Raw genomic sequence first — 23,236 nt, 5'->3', positions numbered from 1 at the left:
AACTCCAAACTGAATGTCAGAATGGGAAAGAAAGGTGATTTAAGCAATTTTGAGCGTGGCATGGAGTTGGTGCCAGACGGGCCGGTCTGAGTATTTCACAATCTGCTCAGTTACTGGGATTTTCACACACAACCATTTCTAGGGTTTACAAAGAATGGTGTGAAAAGGGAAAAACATCCAGTATGCGGCAGTCCTGTGGGCGAAAATGCCTTGTTGATGCTAGAGGTCAGAGGAGAATGGGCGTGTTGTGGCTTCACAAATGCTTTGCTGCATACCTCGGTTGTAACGAGTGGTTATTTCAGTAAAAGTTGCTCTTCTATCAGCTTGAATCAGTCGGTCCATTCTCCTCTGACCTCTAGCATCAAAAAAAAAAAAAAAAACAGAAACAAGACCATCTAGTGGCAATGTGAAAGGAGTGTATCTACTAATGTCAGAGGGGTTAACCGCAGTTTAAAAAACAAAACAGCATGTCCCAATATAATAATACCCTACTAAAGCATGTTAGCAATTTCAGCTTATATAACTAGTAGCTAATGTTAGCATCTTGCCTGCTGCACTTTCTGCTGCTTTCTCGTCGTCAGACCGATAGCACTCCTTTCACTGGTGACTTTGTGTTTGAGGCCACAAATGTTACAAAGCTGTCATTAAGTTGAAGTTATCACACAGTCCTCGCTCAAGCCGCTCACTCACTCTGTTTCATTACAGAAACAGAATTACATTACAATTACATTACTTTCATTACAGTGTGCTCCTTAGCACTGGGAGCTGCCTCTGCTGTCCATAAGGTGCCTCTGTGCACCAGCCATTTCAAACCCAGCCTCCATTATTTGGGCCACGCCTCCTAATTTGTATACACTCTTCAATCCTCAATCCTCAAATGCCCAATCCTCAATCTTCAAATGCCCAATCCTAAATCCGCAAATGCCCAATCCTCAATCCTAAATGGCTAAATGACCAAATGCCCAACCCTAAATAGAAAATGGCCAATCCCAAATACAAAATACCCTATACTAAATACCAAACGCCCAATCCTAAATGCCAAATAAATTTTCAACTTGGACTTTAAGTTTCAAATTTAGATTTTTAGTTTTGGTTTAAGACTTTTAGTTTTAGACTTTTAGTTTATAATCTGACCAAATAATCCCTCCATATCAAACTACATCCTCTCAGAAGTCTTAACAGCTTTCACACATGTCAAAATAAAATTCTCACATCAGAAAAGCTTAGCATATTTGTTGTTCAGAAACAATGATAGCATTACACAGTAATTTTTCACGCTTTACACATACTTGGCACCACCTAATGTTGCAGGTGTGTTATTGACATGTAAAAGTCTAGACCCTGAATAAAAGATGACTCAAATTTTTTCAGATGTAATTTTAAGAAAAGAATACAGTCTTGTATCTGGACCAATATGGTAGTTTCATTAACAGGGGTACATGTTATTAGCTACTTTACACCCCTGATAATGATGAACCACGATGTCTATAGAAATGTTGAAAAAAGAAAAACGTCAAATTCTTATACATTTAGTTGCCAATGAATCACATCATTGCACACAAAAATAAAAATTACACTTAAAACAAGAAACTAAAATGCTAGCCATTTTTGGCACAGTGTCGAAATAGGACACTTTGTGAGAATAACAACCTAATGGTGCAGGATAATTATGTGTCGTATTATTATATGTGTCCTATTCATTTTTAAATATCACCCTTTCCTATTTCAAAGGCATATACATTTTTGCAGGATGACGTGGTAATGGGAACACTGACCGTTCGTGAGAATTTGCGTTTCTCAGCAGCTTTAAGGCTCCCGAAGTCAATCCGTCAGCGAGAAAAAGATGAGAAGATTGAGAGACTCATTCAGGAGCTGGGATTGACCAAAGTGGCCGATTCACGGGTAACAAACCAAACACACATTCATCTGACTGACTACATGTGCAACCAGGACAAACTGGAAATCAGTAAAGAGTGTACAGTATATAGTCTCATCTTTGATTTAGATGTTTCTACTGTCTTAAGTGTATTTTTTTCTCCTCAAATGTATAGCTAGATAAAACATACCAACAATATAAATGAATAAATAAATTCACAGTTGTTCTGATTGGCTGGTTGTACAGGTGGGCACGCAGCTGATTCGTGGTGTTTCAGGTGGAGAGAGGAAGAGGACAAGCATCGGCATGGAGCTGATCTTTGATCCACCAGTGCTTTTCCTGGATGAGCCGACCACCGGCCTGGACGCCAGTACAGCCAACTCTGTCCTCATGCTGCTCAAGAGGTACGTTTATACAAAAATGGTCATATTCCACATGAAAGACATGTTCATATTCATGTTCATAAACACACACACACACACACACACACATATATATATATATATAAAATATAAAATTATCAAGTGAAGTGAAAGTGACGTGACATTCAGCCAAGTATGGTGACCAATACTCAGAATTCGTGCTCTGCATTTAACCCATCCGGAGTGCACACACACAGAGCAGTGAACACACACACACACACACACACTGTGAACACGCACCCGGAGCAGTGGGCAGCCATTTATGCTGCAGCGCCTGGGGAGCAGTTGGGTTCAATGCCTTGCTCGAGGACACCTCAGTCGTGGTATTGAAGTTGGAGAGAGAACTGTACATGCACTCCCCCCCCCCACCTACAATTCCTGCCGGCCCGAGACTCGAACTCACAACCTTTCAATTGCCAGTCCGACTCTCTAACCATTAGGCCACGACTTCCCACAAATGATGATCAAGCTGAATATCTATACTGATATGGACTGGGTTATGTGTTAGGAACGAAAGGATGCAACATCATTTGATGGAAATTTAAATTATCAACCTACAGAGGGCTGAATTCAAAGACACCCTGAAAATCAAAGTGAAAAAAAAAATGCAGCAGTCTAGTCCATTTTGCTGAAATTTCATGCAGCAACTCAAAATGGTACTCAGTAGTTTGTATACAAGTTTGTATTTGTACAATGATGGGGCATGCTCCTAATAAGAGGATGGATGTTGTCCTGGGGTATTTCCTCCCAGATCTGGACGAAAGGCATCGCTGAGCTCCTGGACAGTCTGAGGTGCAACCTGGCAGCGTTAGATGGACCGAAACATCATGTCCCAGAGATGTTCTAATGGATTTAGGTCAGACAAGCTTTGGGGCAATTCAGTGGTATCAGTTCCTTCATCCTCTAGGAACTGCTTGAGTACTCTTGCCACATGAGCCTGGGGATTGTCATGCACCAGGAGGAACCCAGACCCCACTGCACCAGCGTAGGGTCTGACAGTGGGTCCAAGGATTTCATCCTGATAACTAATGGCAGTCAAGGTGTCATTGTCTAGCCTGTAGAGGTCTGTGCATCCCTCCATGGATATGCCTCCCCAGACCATCACTGACCCACCACCAAATTGGTCATGCTGAACGATGTTACAGACAGCATTACATTCTCCATGGCTTCTCTAGACCCTTTCACATCTGCCACATGTGCTCAGAGTGAACCTGCTCTCATCTGTGAAAATACGGACCTGCAAATTCTGGTGTTCAATGGCAAATGCCAGTCGAGCTCATTGTTGACAGGCAGTGACCACAGGGCCCGCTAGAGGATGTCACAAAGGAGCAGATACTGAAGGGTTATGGACCTTCTACAGCCTCTGTCCAGCTCTCCTAAAGTAAATGCCTGTCTCCAGGAATCTCCTCCAACATAGCAAACCTTCTGGCAATGGCACGTATTGATGTGCCATCCTGGAGGAATTGGACTACCTGTGCCGACCGCCAGTCCCTGTCGCTGAAGTCATCCCCCTGTGGCTTTTACATCTGCTCGGAACACATGTATGAGATTGATGTACCACGCTGTGACCATTGCATACATCAACTGTCAAGGTGATCTGTGCTCCCGTTGCATGTCACAACTTGCCTGCCATCTCCTCCTTTTGGAGCTCAAGTCGCTGCTCTCCATTCATATTCCAATCATGCAGCTCAATCATGCAGTCGACATGCTCTAATAACAGCTCATCCTCCCGGGTGAAAAGGAGACTGATGGACCAGCTGATTGGGAGTCAATTTAATAGATTCCCAGATGGACATGTTTACTTCCTATGAGTCCTCCCACTGCCCGCTCTTTTTCTCCCTGACTGAGCGGACCATGGGCATGGATATGCTGGAACACATCTGGCCCAGGACTTACGCAAATATGCATTTTACACCTGTAAGCCTCTCTGCACAGACCCTGTACAAGATCAGGGTGGAGAAAGAGCAGGTCTTGATGATTTTGTCTTATTGGCCTACCCGGACATATTTTTCAGACCAGATGATCCTTGTGACTGTCCTTCCCTGAAGAATGCCCCTGCGGAAGGACCTTCTTTTCAGGGGCAGGGCACAATTTTATACCCACATCCAGATCTTTGGAACCTCCACGTGTGGCTCCTAAATGGGACACGGATGGCTATTTGGCTTGTCACAAGCAGTGAATGCCAATATCTCTTAGGCCAGAGCCCCCTCTACCAGGCAGGCTTATGTCCTGAAGTGGAATCTGTTCACTTGAGTGGTGTTCTTCTGTGACCCCCAGAGATTCCCAATCATTGTTGTGATTTATTTTCTGCAAGAGAGTCTGAAGCGGAGATGGTCACCTCAACCTTGAAAGTGTATGCTGCTGCTATTGCAGCACATCACAATGGCATAGATGACAGGTCTATGGGAAACACAACATGATCATTAGGTTTTTTAGAGACGAAAAGAGGTAGACAGCAACTTGTCCCTTCATGGGATCTCTCAGTGGTCCTTTCTGGACTACAGAGAGCTCCCTTGAGCCACTAGAGTCAGTCAAGTTTAATATATTGTCTCTGAAGACAGCACTCCAGACCCCACTCACTTCCATCAAGAGGGTGGCGAACTTGTAGGCATTTTTGGCCAGCGAAACCTGCCTTGAATTTTGATTTGATCTCACATTGTCCTGAGACCCGCGGCCTGGATACGTGTCCAAAGTTCCCACCGCTCCCATTTGGGACAAGTTGGTGAACTCAAAAGCGCTGCCCTTGGAGTAGGGAGACCTATTCTTGGCATTGCTGTGTCCCATAAAACCTGACTGACTGAAAAGTTTCTCTAAAGGAGGTAACAGAGATGTTACATCCCTCTTGCCACAACCTTGAACTATGCAGCTAAATGGCTGGGACACAGTCCTAAATGAGTGGATAAACACTGCCGTTTTATATATTTGTATGTACACTACGCATGCAAAATCCACTCACCAATATTTATTGGCCTGTTTTTTTACTACTCAGATGTGATTAGGCTCTCAAGTAAGACCCCTAATGTCATTGTTGACATAATGTTTCTGTTCCCTCCTTCGGTTTATACATTTTATTTTTAAATGTAATAATAACTATTTATTTATAAATATGCATATGTTTTAATATTAATAATAATAATAAAAACTTGTTTGGTTTTTTGGGGTGAAATATGACATTGACATTGTGGTTTGTTTAGAATGGCGAACAGCAGTCGCACCATCATCCTTTCCATCCATCAGCCGCGGTACTCCATCTACCGGCTGTTCGACAGCCTCACACTGCTATTGGGAGGAAGACTGGTGTATCACGGCCCGGCTCAAGAAGCCCTGGACTACTTCAGTCAGATCGGTATGAAAACACACACATACACATATGAACTCTCAGGTCCTGATACTGATGTGTATGTGTGTGTGTTTGTGTGTGTGTGTAAGGATACATCTGTGAACCTCATAACAATCCTGCTGATTTCTTCCTGGATGTCATCAATGGAGAATCCACCGCCGTCGCTCTCAACAAGTTATACGACGATGAGGGTACAACAATTTCCTTTCCGTAGTATAATGTAACAGAGGCCAGTGAGTAGGTGCTCTGCAGGTAAAACCTCACTTCCCTGATCTCAAGAGATGCCGTGATGTCATTTAGCCTCCTTGTTAGTGTGTCTGCCTCCCACGCTCGGAACGAGAACGAGGTGTGGCAGTGAGGACCCGGGAGAGAGGGCTTAAATAAAGGCCATTTTGCAGCTTATTTAAGTCAAGAACTGTTTTTATTTTTATGCAATTATGTGTATTTGGCTTTATTTCAATTTTAATTTTAGTTTTACTATTTGTAGTACTTCAACTTATTTCAGTTAGATGCCAAGGCAATATTTGTATTTTCAAGTTTCTTCCATTAATACTCCTAATTTTGTTATTGATTTTCAGATTTAAAAAGAATGTTTAAAAGTTTTTGTCATTTAAGTTCATCACAGACTAAAAAAGATATTTATAATTTATTTCAGGTTGAATTATTTAGAATTTATTTTATAATAGGAATCTATTATAGTTTTTTCATGCAATAATTAGAATTTATTTCAGCTTTAATACAAATGTTTTATTCATCTATTTATTTATGTTTAAATAATAATACCATCAGTGACTGAGACTAGTGTATCTGTGTGACTGATAATAAATGTGTTTTTGTGTGTCAGAACTAGATCAGGAGCAGCTGAGATCATCTCTGAAGGGCATCGAGGACCGTTTGGTGGAAGAATACAAGAACAGCGCCAGCAACAAACAGACCAAAAGCGAGCTGGAGCAAATTGTTCAGGGACAGGACTACAGCAAACAACTCAAATCCAGAACCATCACCTACAGAACATCCTTCTGCCACCAGTTCAACTGGGTTCTCAAAAGAACCTTCAAGGACCTCATGCTGAACCCACAGACCTCATTAGTTCAGGTCAGCACTTCCGTCTACATCAGGCATTCACAAGACTTTGAGCTGAAATAATAGTTTTTATGATAGTATTTAAATATTTCAACTAAACATAACAGTACTGTTATTTTAGAATCACTGAGATACTATTATTATGACCAAGCGCCAAAGGTATAATCGTTGGTGCTCCTCCTTCTCCTCCTCTTCTTCTTCTGTTTCTTCTGCTCTGGAAGTCTATGGCTGGATCCGAAAGCTCTAAAATGCCACCTTAGGAGGAAGGCATCAAGGCACATAAAAATACAAATTCTGCTTCACCTCCTGTCTCTGGAGGTACCTTGTTCTGATCAAATTTTGAAGGCAGCATAAATGTATCCTTTGCTGCCTTTGATATCCCACAATCCTGTGTATTCCATTACGTGATGGTTAAGTTAAAAAAAGTTTAGTTTCATAAGGTGCCTTCGTGCAAAAATGCTGTCTGCAAAGTCATTGCCTCATGAGGCAGCAAGGCAGCAAGTCAGCTACCTAGGTTTTTGGAAGCAACTTATGGCAGCCCATAGAACTTATGGCAGCCCATAGGCTTGAGGGAAAGTTATGAAATTTGGCACACAGGTAGAGGACGGTTTCAAAATTAACCATAGCTAGTTTTGAATGTATAACTCAACCCCTTTAGCACCACCAACAGTTTAAATTTTCACTCAGTTTATGTTAATATCTTTTGAACCGTAAATTTTAGGAGCATTATTTTTGTCTGATTCCGTGGCCCATGTAGAGTGAAATGGACACCAAAATTGTAAAAATGTAAAGGTCAAGATCTTTTGCAATTTTTAATTAAAAAAAACTTTTTCGAACTCATCTTGGATGGTTTGTCTGAGTTTCACCAAAAAATTGTCTCAGATAATCTTCAGACCATGCTGGCAGGGCCGTAGCTGGGGTCACCTGGGGTCAGCGGGGACCCGGTGAAGGTTGTACCAGTGGGCCCTGCTTGAAATTGTTTCATTTGTATGTTCGTTTATTTGTATTTATTTTTGCTATTTACACAATGTTTAAGTTTTTTTCAAGTTTGTAGGTGTCAAGGTACAGAAACCGAATAATTAAATGTAAAATAGCACTGGATAGTCTTCAATGTAAAAATTAAATATACAATCAAACCTATATTCATTCAAACACCTTCAGCATTTCTCACATTATTAGTTTGTTTGCTATCGCTTGTAAAATGGTTATAAAATATCTCAAGAACTGTGTCAGAACAAATTTGTCTTGATAATGTCATAACTTTGATAGAAATGTATGTAGGCCTAATGGATTACAATCAACCAAAACTACATACAACTATTATTATGGCAATATTTACACAACTATAAATACTTTGTTGACCAATTACCAAGCAATGCTTAATTTTGTTCAAACTGTGGTGTGAAAAGGTAGCATTAGCAATTTGGAAATAAAAAAAACACATAAGCAATACATGGTGCTTTATAAGGTGCTGAATAATATTTGGTCCCAATTTTATTTATCTATCTATCTATCTATCTATCTATCTATCTATCTATCTATCTATCTATCTATCTATCTATCTATCTATCTATCTAATATATATATATTTTTTTTATCAATTTCACTAGTAGTTCACTGTATGAAAAAGTTTTTTCGAGCATAATTTCCAAGGCGGATATTTTGACATATTTTGAATGTATTTGCCGGCACAAGTGCAGAAATAAGCAAATTCGATGTTCAAGTGTTTTGAGACGCCTTTCTCTGCGTGAGCCTGAACACCAGAACACCGCGAGAACTGAATTGGGCTCTTTCACATCTTTTTGTTTGTTCAAACTGCGATTTGTATTTGTTCGTTCAGGTGCAGGAGGGACTTCGAGGAGAACTTCGCAGAAGAGAGCTCGGTTCAATGTCGCTGTCCGTGATACGTGCGCACCGAACACAGCGCGCGAGTAACCAGCTCTGTTCAGCTTTTCCGCATCTTGTTTTTGGATGCTTTAATGTTTAAATCGAAAACACACCAAAACAGACAAGAGGCGGTATAGCTGCAGGGCTTTAAAGTATTCAAACCAAACTTGGTGTGTGTTATAGGAACCATAGCCACACCACATCAATTTGACAACATCGCCTCCTAGGACTATTAACTATTAATATGAAGCCATTAACCATTAGTAATGAAATTTCAAGAAATAGCTTATAAGGTCTTGTTAGATTGCTTGGATTATGCAGAGAAAATTTACAGTTGTGTTCAAAATTATTCAACCCCCTTGACTTGCAAGACAATTTGCTGTGGAGGATAACATTCTATGAAATCAATTTAACAAAGGCATCAGTAAAGTATTAGAGAAAGTTTGTTAATACACTTTTGAGTGATTCTGAGAATGGAACATTGATGAATCATGATAAAATTCGAATTGGCTCTAAACATTCATGTTCAAAATTATTCAACCCCCTTTGTGCAGAATCTTTTATTCTTTAAAATCACCAGTAAAGAAACCCCATAACAGGACTGATCCACCTCCAAGTTTGAGGATGGAGATGGTGTTCTTCTGCTTATGAGCTTTGCCTTTTTTTGCAGCAGACATACATGAATCCATGGGTCCAAAAAGTTCCAGTTTGGTCACATCACTCCATAAAACATTCCTACAGAGCTCCACAGGTCCACACAAATGAATTTTCATAAGTTCAAGTTGGCTTTTTGTTCTTCTTGATCAAGAGTGGTATTTATCAAGATGTCTCAACATGAAGGCCATACTTGTCTAGTGTTTTTCTTACACACTGCATTGAAATGGTTTTCCTCCTTTCATCGGGTCATCTTGCAAGTCTTTGGCTGTACATTGCAGGTTTTTTCTCAGTTGCTCTGATTAAACATTTTATGATATTGTGCTTTTTCTTCCACAACCTCAAAGATTTTCTGGTAAAACACACTTTAAGCTAAGGAATAAGGCTGAGAGCTGTGTCTCTAGGAATTTTCAATGTCTTGGAAATCATCATATAGCCTTAGCCTTTCTAAAGTACTACAATATTTATTCTCTTCAGCTTTTGTGAGATCTCTGTTGACATTTTTGCTACTCAACTTCAATGCACGCATGGGCCAAACTGTATGTGTAACAGCTCAAGCTAATTCGGTTTTTAATAGAGTTTCTAAAGGCTTAATTGTGTTTTGAGATGGTTTTATTCTCCACCATGCAAATAAGTGATTTAAAAACAGCAATGTTGAATAGGGGTTGAATAATTATGACATAGCAGTATTATTAAAAAATCTTATAACTCAAATATATTACATTATATATTGACAATATCACTTTTAATATTCCAGTGAACTGTTATAGATGCAAGTTTTATTATATCCTGGATCTTCAGAAAAGCTTGTATTTGTAAAGTACTGCAGTCTCTAGGGGGTTGAATAATTTTGAACACAACTGTATATCAAATATCCAATAATCAGCTGAACTGTTCAATTAGTTGAATATATTTGAGACTATTTGAGTAAAACAGTAAAAATATTGAAATTATTTAATGTACTTGAACATAATGAATGTGTATGTACAGTAGATGTACTCTGTTTGACAGAAACCTGGCTAAAACCTGATGATTACATTATTTTAAATGAGTCCACCCCCCAAGATTACTGTTATAAACATGAACCGCGTCTAAAAGGCAAAGGTGGAGGTGTTGCTTCAATTTATAACAACGTTTTCAGGATTTCTCAGAGGGCAGGCTACAAGTATAACTCGTTTGAAGTAATGGTACTTCATATAACATTATCCAAAGAAACAAATGTTAATGATAAATCCCCTGTTATGTTTGTACTGGCTACTGTATACAGGCCATGAGGGCACCATACAGACTTTATTAAAGAGTTTGGTGATTTTACATCCGAGTTAGTTCTGGCTGCAGATAAAGTTTTAATAGTTGGTGATTTTAATATCCATGTTGATAATGAAAACGATGCATTGGGATCAGCATTTATAGACATTCAGGACCTACTCATTGTCGAAATCATACTCTAGATTTAATACTGTCACATGGAATTGATGTTGATGGTGTTGAAATTATTCAGCCAAGTGATGATATCTCAGATCATTATTTAGTTCTTTGCAAAATTCATATAGCCAAAATTGTAAATTCTACTTCTTGTTACAAGTATGGAAGAACCATCACTTCTAACACAAAAGACTGCTTTTTAAGTTATCTTCCTGATGTATCCAAATTCCTTAGCATATCCAAAACCTCAGAACAACTTGATGATGTAACAGAAACTATGGACTCTCTCTTTTCTAGCACTTTAAATAAAGTTGCTCCTTTACGCTTAAGGAAGGTTAAGGAAAACAGTTTGACACCATGGTATAATGAGCATACTCGCACCCTAAAGAGAGCAGCCCGAAAAATGGAGCGCAGCTGGAGGAAAACAAAATTAGAGGTATTTCGTATTGCTTGGCGGGAAAGTAACATATCCTACAGAAAAGCATTAAAAACTGCTAGATCCGATTACTTTTCTTCTCTTTTAGAAGAAAACAAACATAACCCCAGGTATTTATTCAATACAGTGGCTAAATTAACGAAAAATAAAGCCTCAACAAGTGTTGACATTTCCCAACATCACAACAGTAATGACTTTATGAACTACTTTACTTCTAAAATCGATACTATTAGAGATAAAATTGCAACCATTCAGCCGTCAGCTACAGTATCACATCAGACAGTGCACTATAGACCCCCTGAGGAACAGTTCCACTCATTCTCTACCATAGGAGAGGAAGAATTGTATAAACTTGTTAAATCATCTAAACCAACAACATGTATGTTAGACCCTATACCATCTAAGCTCCTGAAAGAGGTGCTTCCAGAAGTCATAGATCCTCTTCTGACTATTATTAATTCCTCATTGTCATTAGGATATGTCCCCAAAACCTTCAAACTGGCTGTTATTAAGCCTCTCATCAAAAAACCACAACTTGACCCCAAAGAACTAGTTAATTATAGACCAATCTCGAATCTCCCTTTTCTGTCCAAGATACTAGAAAAGGTGGTATCCACACAATTATATTCCTTCTTAGAGAAAAATGGTATATGTGAGGATTTCCAGTCAGGATTTAGACCGTATCATAGTACTGAGACTGCTCTTCTTAGAGTTACAAATGATCTGCTCTTATCATCTGATCGTGGGTGTATCTCTCTATTAGTTTTATTGGATCTTAGTGCTGCGTTTGACACAATTGACCACAACATTCTTTTGCATAGACTTGAATACTTTGTTGGCATCAGTGGAAGTGCATTAGCATGGTTTAAATCGTACTTATATGACCGCCATCAGTTCGTAGCAGTGAATGAAGATGTATCCTATCGATCACAAGTGCAGTATGGAGTACCTCAAGGCTCAGTACTAGGGCCGCTACTCTTCACGCTTTATATGTTACCCTTGGGAGATATCATCAGGAAACATGGTGTTAGCTTTCACTGTTATGCTGATGATACTCAGCTCTATATTTCTTCGCAGCCCGGTGAAACACACCAATTTGAAAAACTAATGGATTGCATAGTCGATATAAAAAACTGGATGACGAGTAATTTCTTACTGCTAAATTCTGAAAAAACAGAGGTGTTAATTATAGGACCTAAAAACTCTGCTTGTAATAACCTGGAATACTGTCTAAGACTTGATGGTTGCTCTGTCAATTCTTCATCATCAGTTAGGAACCTAGGTGTGCTACTTGATCGCAATCTTTCCTTAGAAAGCCACGTTTCTAGCATTTGTAAAACTGCATTTTTCCATCTCAAAAATATATCTAAATTACGGCCTATGCTCTCAATGTCAAATGCAGAAATGTTAATCCATGCATTTATGACCTCAAGGTTAGATTATTGTAATGCTTTATTGGGTGGTTGTTCTGCACGCTTAGTAAACAAACTACAGCTAGTCCAAAATGCAGCAGCAAGAGTTCTTACTAGAACCAGGAAGTATGACCATATTAGCCCAGTCCTGTCAACACTGCACTGGCTCCCTATCAAGCATCGCATAGATTTTAAAATATTGCTTATTACTTATAAAGCCCTGAATGGTTTAGCACCTCAGTATTTGAATGAGCTCCTTTTACATTATAATCCTCTACGTCCGCTACGTTCTCAAAACTCAGGCAATTTGATAATACCTAGAATATCAAAATCAACTGCAGGCGGCAGATCCTTTTCCTATTTGGCGCCCAAACTCTGGAATAACCTACCTAACATTGTTCGGGAGGCAGACACACTCTTGCAGTTTAAATCTAGATTAAAGACCCATCTCTTTAACCTGGCATACACATAACATACTAATATGCTTTTATTATCCAAATCCGTTAAAGGATTTTTAGGCTGCATTAATTAGGTAAACCGGAACCGGAAACACTTCCCATAACAACCTATGTACTTGCTACATCATTAGAAGAATGGCATCTACGCTAATATTTGTCTGTTTCTCTCTTGTTCCGAGGTCACCGTGGCCACCAGATCCAGTCTGTGTCCAGATCAGAGGGTCACTGCAGTCACCCGGATCCAGTACGTATCCAGACCAGATGGTGGATCAGCACCTAGAAAGGACCTCTACATCCCTGAAAGACAGCGGAGACCAGGACAACTAGAGCCCCAGATACAGATCCCCTGTAAAGACCTTGTCTCAGAGGAGCACCAGGACAAGACCACAGGAAACAGATGATTCTTCTGCACAATCTGACTTTGCTGCAGTCTGGAATTGAACTACTGGTTTCGTCTGGTCAGAGGAGAACTGGTGCCCCAACTGAGCCTGGTTTCTCCCAAGGTTTTTTTCTCCATTCTGTCACCGATGGAGTTTCGGTTCCTTGCCGCTGTCGCCTCTGGCTTGCTTAGTTGGGGACACTTCATCTACAGCGATATCGTTGACTTGATTGCAAATAAATGCACAGACACTATTTAACTGAACAGAGATGACATAACTGAATCCAATGATGAACTGCCTTTAACTCTCATTTTTGCATTATTGACACTGTTTTCCTAATGAATGTTGTTCAGTTGCTTTGACGCAATGTATTTTGTTTAAAGCGCTATATAAATAAAGGTGACATTGACATTGACATTGACATTGACAGTATGTATGTATGTACAATCGTGGCCAAAAGTTTTGAGAATTACATAAATATTGGAAATTGGAAAAGTTGCTGCTTAAGTTTTTATAATAGCAATTTGCATATACTCCAGAATGTTCTGAAGAGTGATCAGATGAATTGCATAGTCCTTCTTTGCCATGAAAATTAACTTAATCCCAAAAAATTCTTTCCACTGCATTTCATTGCTGTCATTAAAGGACCTGCTGAGATCATTTCAGTAATCGTCTTGTTAACTCAGGTGAGAATGTTGACGAGCACAAGGCTGGAGATCATTATGTCAGGCTGATTGGGTTAGAATGGCAGACTTGACATGTTAAAAGGAGGGTGATGCTTGAAATCTTTGTTCTTCCATTGTTAACCATGGTGACCTGCAAAGAAACGCGTGCAGCCATCATTGCGTTGCATAAAAATGGCTTCACAGGCAAGGATATTGTGGCTACTAAGATTGCACCTAAATCAACAATTTATAGGATCATCAAGAACTTCAAGGAAAGAGGTTCAATTCTTGTAAAGAAGGCTTCAGGGCGTCCAAGAAAGTCCAGCAAGCACCAGGATGGTCTCCTAAAGAGGATTCAGCTGCGGGATCGGAGTGCCACCAGTGCAGAGCTTGCTCAGGAATGGCAGCAGGCAGGTGTGAGCGCATCTGCACGCACAGTGAGGCCAAGACTTTTGGAAGATGGCCTGGTGTCAAGAAGGACAGCAAAGCAGCCACTTCTCTCCAAAAAAAACATCAGGGACAGATTGATCTTCTGCAGAAAGTATAGTGAATGAACTGCTGAGGACTGGGGCAAAGTCATATTCTCCGATGAAGCCCCTTTCCGATTGTTTAGGGCATCTGGAAAAAGGCTTGTCCGGAGAAGAAAAGGTGAGCGCTACCATCAGTCCTGTGTCATGCCAACAGTAAAGCATCCTGACACCATTCATGTGTGGGGTTGCTTCTCATCCAAGGGAGTGGGCTCACTTACAATTCTGCCCAAAAACACAGCCATGAATAAAGAATGGTACCAAAACACCCTCCAACAGCAACTTCTTCCAACAATCCAACAACAGTTTGGTGAAGAACAATGCATTTTCCAGCACGATGGAGCACCGTGCCATAAGGCAAAAGTGATAACGAAGTGGCTCGGGGACCAGAATGTTGAAATTTTGGGTCCACGGTCTGGAAACTCCCCAGATCTTAATCCCATTGAGAACTTGTGGTGAATCCTCAAGAGGCGGGTGGACAAACAAAAACCCACTAATTCTGACAAACTCCAAGAAGTGATTATGAAAGAATGGGTTGCTATCAGTCAGGATTTGGCCCAGAAGTTGATTGAGAGCATGCCCAGTCGAATTGCAGAGGTCCTGAAAAAGAAGGGCCAACACTGCAAATACTGACTCTTTGCATAAATGTCATGTAATTGTCGATAAAAGCCTTTGAAACGTATGAAGTGCTTGTAATTATATTTCAGTACATCACAGAAACAACTGAAACAAAGATCTAAAAGCAGTTTAGCAGCAAACTTTTTGAAAACTAATATTTATGTAATTCTCAAAACTTTTGGCCATGACTGTTGGTATGTATGTGTGTGTGTTTAAGATGCTATTTCTATATTAATCAGAGTGTTTTTTTCCCTCTAGATCGGAGTGATGATTTTCATGGCTCTGGTTGTTGGAGCCATATTTTTTGGAGTGAAGGATAATATGAACGGCATTCAGAACAGGTATGAAAACATTCATCATCATTCAACAGAAGCTGCATCTCTTTAGCCGCAGTGTTTTCACTGAATAATAACTTTGTCCACGTGTAATATATTTTGTAAAACTCCCTTTGGCTGTCCACTAACAATAGTATGTGTGTGTTTCAGGATGGGTGCACTCTTCTTCATAACCTCAAATCAGTGCTTCACTTCTATGTCCTCAGCTGAACTGTTTATCACAGAGAGGAAACTGTTTGTGTGAGTAAATACACACACACACACACACACACACACACAGTTCAAGAACATAAAAAAAAATTCCTGAATGATTTTCATGATGTTTGGTTTAAGTTTCCGTATTATGGATTTTGCCTTTTAATGCAGTGTGTAACAAGCTCTATGTGAATGAAAACATCATAAAAAAGTTTAAAATCTAAAAGTGCACCGTAGACTCTGAATCATTGAAACAAGTCATATTTAAAACGAACCCCAAGCCGTTTCATGTTGACGTCAACATGAATGCAGGTCTATGGTCACCACCTCAAAGAGCATGCACTGAGAAGTCCAAATTAAATAATTCCCCATCGTAAGTACACATTGATGACCTAAGACACAAAACGAGTGGTTTGTGTGAGAAAACGAACAGTATTTATATTGTTTTTACCTCTTATACACCACGTCCAGGTGATCTGAGGGCGCGACGTGTGCGCGCGTGAAAATGCTAATTCATTCTTTGCCATTAGGTGCCACTTTAGCAGTGGTAAAAATAATAAAACGGTGTACACAAAGCACCACTTTGCTCACAAACGCTGCTTTATCAGCCATTACAGGCATAATGACATGAAAATGAGACCAATCTGACCAATCACCACAGATGGGCGTCACACAAAGGAGGGGTTTGAAAAACCAAAATATTAACCTTTCATTACCCATATTAGGGGCACTTTAATGGTTAACTTGAACATCTACTTCAGCAAAGCTACTGTATATTTCTATTGTAGCTTTATAATTGTTTAGAGTGTTCCATGGCAAATGTCCCATAGTGGGTGAAAACTAAAACTTATGCAAAATAATAATTGTAGACTTTTTTTGTTGATAGTGGGAGTATTTGTACTTGTAATGCACGTTCAGTGTAGAAACACTGTAATTGTTGGTTATTTGTAATGGGGGGTTTGTTAGGACTATTCCAAGGGCCAAGGTAAAGGGGCCTGGAACAATATTTTTTACGTACTGTAGGAACAGTAGTAGTAAAGTGTTATTTTGTAATGCTTAATTACAACAAGTTTACAAGTTTGAAATAACCTACTGAAATCATAGAAAATTTTACCTTTGGGGATTTAAGACAGGTTGGAGGTAATCTTAATTATTTTAAATAAGAAAAGAAAATATGAATAAAAATATTTTTATGTTAAGATTGTCTTGTGAATGTGATTAGTGATGTTTTATGTGCAGTTGACATTATGATTGTAATTCAACTGATTGAGTATTTGATGATGTCCTCAGGCACGAGTACATCAGCGGATACTACAGAGTCTCGGTGTACTTCTTGTCTAAGGTCCTGTCTGACATCCTGACTCTGCGCACCATCCCGTCCATCATCTTCAGCTGTGTCGTGTACTGGATGATTGGTCAGACTCACATTGCCATTGTTCATGTTTCTCTGATAAGGAACATGCATTCTCATGTGTTTGTGTTTCCTGTGCAGGTCTGAAGGCAACGGCCGAGGCGTTCTTCATCTTCCTGTTCTCTATCATTCTGGTGTCTTACACAGCCACCTCCATGACTCTAGCCATCTCCGCTGATCAGACGGTGGTGGGCATCGCTACCACCGTCATTAACATGATATTTGTGTTCATGATGGTAAAGAAACACACACACACAGACACACACATATATATGCATGCCCATTCTCCTCTGACATCAACAAGGCATTTTTGTCCACACAACTGCCGCTTGTGGGTTGTGGGTGAAAACCCCAGTAGATCAGCAGTTTTTTAAATACTCAGACTAGCCCATCTGGCACCAACAACCATAACACATTCAAAGTCACTTAAATCCCCTTTTATCCCCATTCTGATGCTCGGTCTAAACTTTAGCAAGTCATCTTCACAACATTTAGATGCCTAAATGCATTGAGTTGCTGCCATGTGATTGGCTAATTAGCAATTTGTGTTACCAAGCAATTGCACCCAATAAAGTGGACGGTGAGTGTATAATTGTACCTTTAAGTTTAAGTCACGTTTAAGTTACGTTTGACATTTACAGATACTGATGTTAGAATCACCTCTGAGCATTACACAAGAAACAGCCAATGAGTATTGGCGAGTGGAATTTGCAAGCCAAGCCACTCCCTATACATATGAACATGTAAGTTGGTGGAGTGCTCCCACTCATTCAGTTTTTTTCTTTATATAAGAAAAAATATCACTTATCTCTTCACTAGCCAGAGTATCTTTTTTCACTGTATAGATTTGTACTCTCACGAGCAAGCATTGCCAGTCGCTTGCTGAATTTCTTGAGAGGGAAAACAGTGGTTCCTGTGAATCAATTTCACAGCTCCTGAGGGCATATGCCATCCGCAGCCGCAGTTATGCCACTAGGATTGTTACATATGAGACCACAAGTCCTGAGTTGGGCATGGTGCTGCGGAATGCTCCAGGTGTCTTTTATCCTGATTTGATGATGGTTTTCCAGCCCCTGGTCAGGCTATGCATTTCTATGGGAAGGTGTGTACTTGGAGCAACTTTGTGTGGAGGTACTGTGTTGTCACAATAGATGGCTCCAGGACAGGGCTGGACAATAAATCGAATTTAAATCGCAAAGGCAATAAATCGTGATTAGGCAGAAGCTGCGATTGTCGTGCGTATCTTTCAGTGAAGCACATTTTAGTGATCAGTAGTAAATCTCCATCCAAAGGCCAAAGGGCACTCTCACGCTTAAAATAAAAATATTCATTGCCGCAGCTGAATAAACAGAAGATTTAACTGCTTTCATTTATTCAGCATGACTAATAAACACACGACTATGGCTATATATGGTTTATCTGGGTTCTTATTATTATAATTTTCATCATAATAAAATATATCTATAATGAAATGCTAATCAACTTTATCACTGCTCAGAATACAATGAAATATTGTGTGCCTTAATTATTCTAAGAAGCCACATCATCTCACTGAAAGTAAAAATCCTGAAAGCGTTATTAAATGTGGTATTTTCACATACTCTCAGATGAAGCAGCATTTACTACACATAGCCATAGTTCACCGAGAAAATACGCAAACTACGCATAATACGAAAATACGTTGTCATTATCGCAAACGATTTCGTTGATTTCATAATTCTACGATTATATCTGCGATTATCGTCTGCGATTTATGAATGCGATTTTGCATGGCTTGTCAGAGAACTACAGCTCTGTGTAGTAAATGCTACTCCATCTGAAAGCAGGTGATGGAAATTTACTACTAATCACAAAACCGCCTTTACTGACAAAATGTGCATGACAATCGCGATTGCATTCGATTAATCATGAAGCCCTACTCCAGGATGGGCTGGGGCACTGTATGCAATGGGCATGCCGTCTTGGGCTCCTGGATGTGACCTCAACTGCAGTGGAATATCAAGTGCCTTGAGTCGCTGGCAGTGCTGCTAGCTTTTCACCAGTTCTCCCGGTAGTTGTCTGCACGGTCAACACAGTGAAAGCTGGGTACATCAACCATACATCTCTTCATTTGGAGTCGATTTGGGTAAGCACATGTGGACTTTTTCCCAGGAATCCTCCCACTGCTTGTGATTTACTCCCTGAATGAGGTCCCCCTTGGCATGGATGTGGTGGCACTAAGTTGGCCCTGGGGTTTGCGCAAGTACACCTTCCCCCCAGTGAGCCTCCTTGCAAAGATTCTGTGCAAGATCAGAGAGGACGAAGTGCAGGTCCTGCTGGTCAATTTTGGACCAGGTTTTCTGATCTCATGCTCCTCATGACAGCCCCTCCGTGGAGGATTCTCGTACTTCAGAGTAGTGTCTAAAACAGTTCTATAGGAACTACCAGTCATCAAAGTGTATGCTGATTGGCCAAATGCATATGAAACACTGGTTAGCTGGAATTTTTAGAAAGCCATGTGAAAATATTTACTCAATGAATATGGAAAACAGCGATAACAGCATTTACCTGTTTTGTTCTTTTTTCAACCTCGATGAAATGCAACTCTACAAGCTGTCATAGAAAATTTACTCTATTTTCTTTTTTCTTTTCTTTTTTTTAATAGTATAAACCGTATGATGTTCCATTATATTGCCATTATCAAGAGACCTGTGACACACAACGAAAACAGCTCCAATCACTTTGATCTCCATTCACCAGTTGTTGACGTTTGTATATGCTGTGAAAAAAAGCTGTTACTGTCGACTGCTTCAGAGTTCCTGCTGCTGGTGTGAATGCAGTTGGGTAAATGCCCTGGAGAGAAATTGGTTTTCTAGGAACCATTACATTGGCTAGTTCCTTGAACTATGCGGTGTGAAAGCCCCTATAGACACTTTCATCAGGCTAGAGCCTCCTCTACTAGGCAAGCCTATGCTCTGAAGTGGAGTCTGTTTGTTGATTGGTGCTTCTTGTTGATAGTGCCCCCAAAGATGCTCGTCAGTGCTGTGCTTTCCTTCCTGCAAGAAAAGTTGGAGCAGATGCTGTCCTCCTCCACTTTGAAAGTGTACGTCTCGGCCATTGTAGCAAATCACAGTACAGTGGATGGAAGATCCCTGGGGGAAAGCATGACCTGATGATCGCGTTGGTGTGAGGTTAAATCCCACCAGATTGTGCCTCATTCCCTTTCAAGATCTCTCTCAGGTCTTTGTAGGACTATGTCGAACCCTCCTTTGAGCCATTTGACTCAATCTAGGTCAAGTTCATTTAAGTGCAATGGATTGATCTAAGATGGCCCTGTTTTACAAGGTTTTACCCAACGATCCAAGTTGGCCATCTGAGATTCTCTGCATGATGGATGGCTATAGGAGGGTTCCTCCAAGACAATGAAACAGAAAACACAGAGGGAAACGTGCTGGGGTTCACAACAGACTGAGGACCAGACCTCACAGTCCACCTTTACCCAGTATCCTGTTAGCCAATGTCCAATCGCTTGAGAACAAGATGGATGATCTCAGAGCCAGGATAAGATTCCATCATGACATGAGCCTAGTGGCCTAGTGGTTAGAGAGTTTGACTCCTAACTCTAGGGTTGTGGGTTCGAATCTTGGGCCGGCAATAACATGGCTTAGGTGCCCTTGAGCAAGGCATCGAACCCCCAACTGCTCCCGGGCGCCGCGGCATAAATGGCTGCCCACTGCTCCGGGTGTTTGTTCACAGTGCGTGTGTGTGTTCACTGCTGTGTGTGTGCACTTTGGATGGATTAAATGCAGAGCACGAATTCTGAGTATGGGTCACCATACTTGGCTGAATGTCACGTCACTTTCAACATAATCAGAAACATGGCTGACCCCCTCGGTACCGGAAGAAGCTGTAACAATGTCTGATAGCTTTTTCAGATGGACAGGACTACGGAGACAAGCAAAACCAGAGGTGGAGGGGTCTGTTTCATGGTCAACAACAAATGATGTGACCCCAGGAACATCACCACTCTGACGCGTTCCTGTTTAACTCATCTGGAGCATCTAATGATCATGTGCTGCCCGTTCTATTTGCCTCATGAGTTTACAGAGGTCATCGCCATGGCTGTTTACATTCCACCTCAAGTGGACATGGAGCTGGCCCTGTCTAAGCTCCATGATGTGCTTGGTGTCTGCTTAAACAACCACCTGGATGTTGCTATCAGTATGAGTGGGGACTTTAATAAAGCCAGTCTTAAACATGTAATGCCAAACTTTTACCAGCACATTTCCTGTTCAACCAGAGGGAGGAATACATTGGACCACTGCTATTATCAATTCAGGAATGGCTATAAAGCTAGCTCGCTACTGGGCTTTGGAAAATCTGACCATACTGTTATCTTTCTCATACCGGAATACAAATAAAAGCTTGTTCAGGCAGCTCCAGAGAGGTGGGTGGTGAAACACTGGTCCGCACAATCAGAAGCTGCGTTACCGGCCATGCTAGATGATGTGGACTGGGACATTTTTAGATCCATCTTTAAGTCCCTTGCACAGTCAGTTCTCCTATCTAAATCTATCATCGTTCCTGTACCAAAAAATGATAATCCATCTAGCTTAAATGACTATCGATCAGTGGCATTCACATCACTAATTATAAAGGTTTTTGAGAGGCTTATCAAGAAGGCTTATCATCTGCTCCTCAATCCCTAACAGCATCGACCCACTCCAGTTTGCCTATCGCACTAATAAGTTTACTGAGGATGCGGTCTCCCATCTCCTGCATGCCACTCTCACCCACAGACAGCAATAAAGGGAATTATGTGAGGCTGCTGTTTATAGATTATAGCTCAGCCTTCAACACTAAGTCCCCCACAATCTGGTCTCCAAGCTCAGAAACCTTGGACTGAATGCCCCACACTGTGACTCTGGTCTTGATTTTCTATCATGCAGACCTCAGCCAGTGAAAGTGGGTCATACCACCTCCAACATCATCACCCTGAGTACAGGAGCCCCACAAGGATGTTTTGAGCGTGCTGCTCTACTCGCCCAACACATATGACTGTTTCCACTCACACCTCCACATTTGTCATTAAGTTTGTGGATGATACAGTGGTGATGGGCATCATCGCCAACCAAAAGGCTGCCTACTTTGATGAGGTAGAAAGTCTGATCATGGTGCCAAACAAACTGTCTCTTTTTGAATGTCAGCAAAACCAAGGAGCTGGTTGTGGACTTCAGGAAGAGGCAGCAGTGGATCTACACCCCACTCATCATTAACGGGACCCCAGTGGAGAGAGGGAACTGCTTCAAATACCTTGGTGTATACATTTCCAAGGACCTGACCTGGACTAACCACATTCAAGCTCAAATTTAAAAAAACAGACAAAAACTGTACCATCTGAGACTCCTGAGAAAATTCAAGGTTTCCCCTGGAATCCTGAAAACTTTCTATATATTCACTCAGTGCATCTCATTGTGGTATGGAAGCAGCTCAGCCCATGATCATAAACCGCATCTCCAGAACATCTCTCCCCTCTCTGCAAGACATCCACACCAGGAGATGTAAATATAGGGCTGTTAAGATCCTCAAAGACTCCACCCACCCTGGAAACCCACTGTTTAATCTGCTACAATCAGACAGACGCTTCCGCAGTCTGATGGCAAAAATGGAGAGGCTCAGAAGGAGTTTCTTCCTTCATGCTATCAGACTACTAAACATGGACATTAAACACACTGCACTTTAGTGTAGGGAAGTGTAGGGTTACCCAATAACTCTATGCAACTCATCCTCACTGCACATTCTCTCTCTCTCTCTCTCTCTCTCTCTCTATATATATATATATATATATATATATATATATATATATATATATGTATTTATGTATAGCTGTGTGTTTATGTATGTATGTGTAGTTATATACAGTATATCTATATAAATTATCAAAGTAATCCAAGATGGCGGCATGTATGGTCTGATGTGTGTTTGTCCTCTTATCTATACTCATTTGTTTGCTTTTATGCTCATATATGGATTGAGCTCTTTGGTTTTTAGATAAAATAATTTTTATTGGATTATGGACTACTTTGCTGCAGAAAAGCTTCCATCTCCAGGCTCTACTTGGATCCTGAGGCCC

The 23,236-nt window shown here is 40.6% G+C and overlaps 1 protein-coding gene across 2 annotated transcripts in view; it reads left to right on the top strand.

The window, feature by feature from the left end:
- LOC132118600 (broad substrate specificity ATP-binding cassette transporter ABCG2-like) overlaps positions 1 to 23,236 on the top strand; it is a 46,240-nt gene that overhangs the window by 5,957 nt on the left and 17,047 nt on the right. For both annotated transcript variants that reach the window (XM_059528554.1, XM_059528552.1), the window contains exons 5-13: positions 1,750 to 1,902; positions 2,123 to 2,280; positions 5,493 to 5,644; positions 5,728 to 5,829; positions 6,483 to 6,733; positions 15,442 to 15,524; positions 15,669 to 15,758; positions 17,004 to 17,128; positions 17,206 to 17,360. In XM_059528554.1, coding sequence (XP_059384537.1) covers positions 1,750 to 1,902; positions 2,123 to 2,280; positions 5,493 to 5,644; positions 5,728 to 5,829; positions 6,483 to 6,733; positions 15,442 to 15,524; positions 15,669 to 15,758; positions 17,004 to 17,128; positions 17,206 to 17,360 — 1,269 coding nt within the window. The remainder of the gene's footprint in view (positions 1 to 1,749; positions 1,903 to 2,122; positions 2,281 to 5,492; positions 5,645 to 5,727; positions 5,830 to 6,482; positions 6,734 to 15,441; positions 15,525 to 15,668; positions 15,759 to 17,003; positions 17,129 to 17,205; positions 17,361 to 23,236) is intronic.

The sequence above is a fragment of the Carassius carassius genome, chromosome 37, assembly GCF_963082965.1.
Source record: "Carassius carassius chromosome 37, fCarCar2.1, whole genome shotgun sequence".
NCBI classification, from domain to species: domain Eukaryota; kingdom Metazoa; phylum Chordata; class Actinopteri; order Cypriniformes; family Cyprinidae; genus Carassius; species Carassius carassius.
The sequence above is the reverse complement of the archived record's forward strand: the minus strand, read 5'-3'. Positions and strand labels throughout refer to the sequence as shown.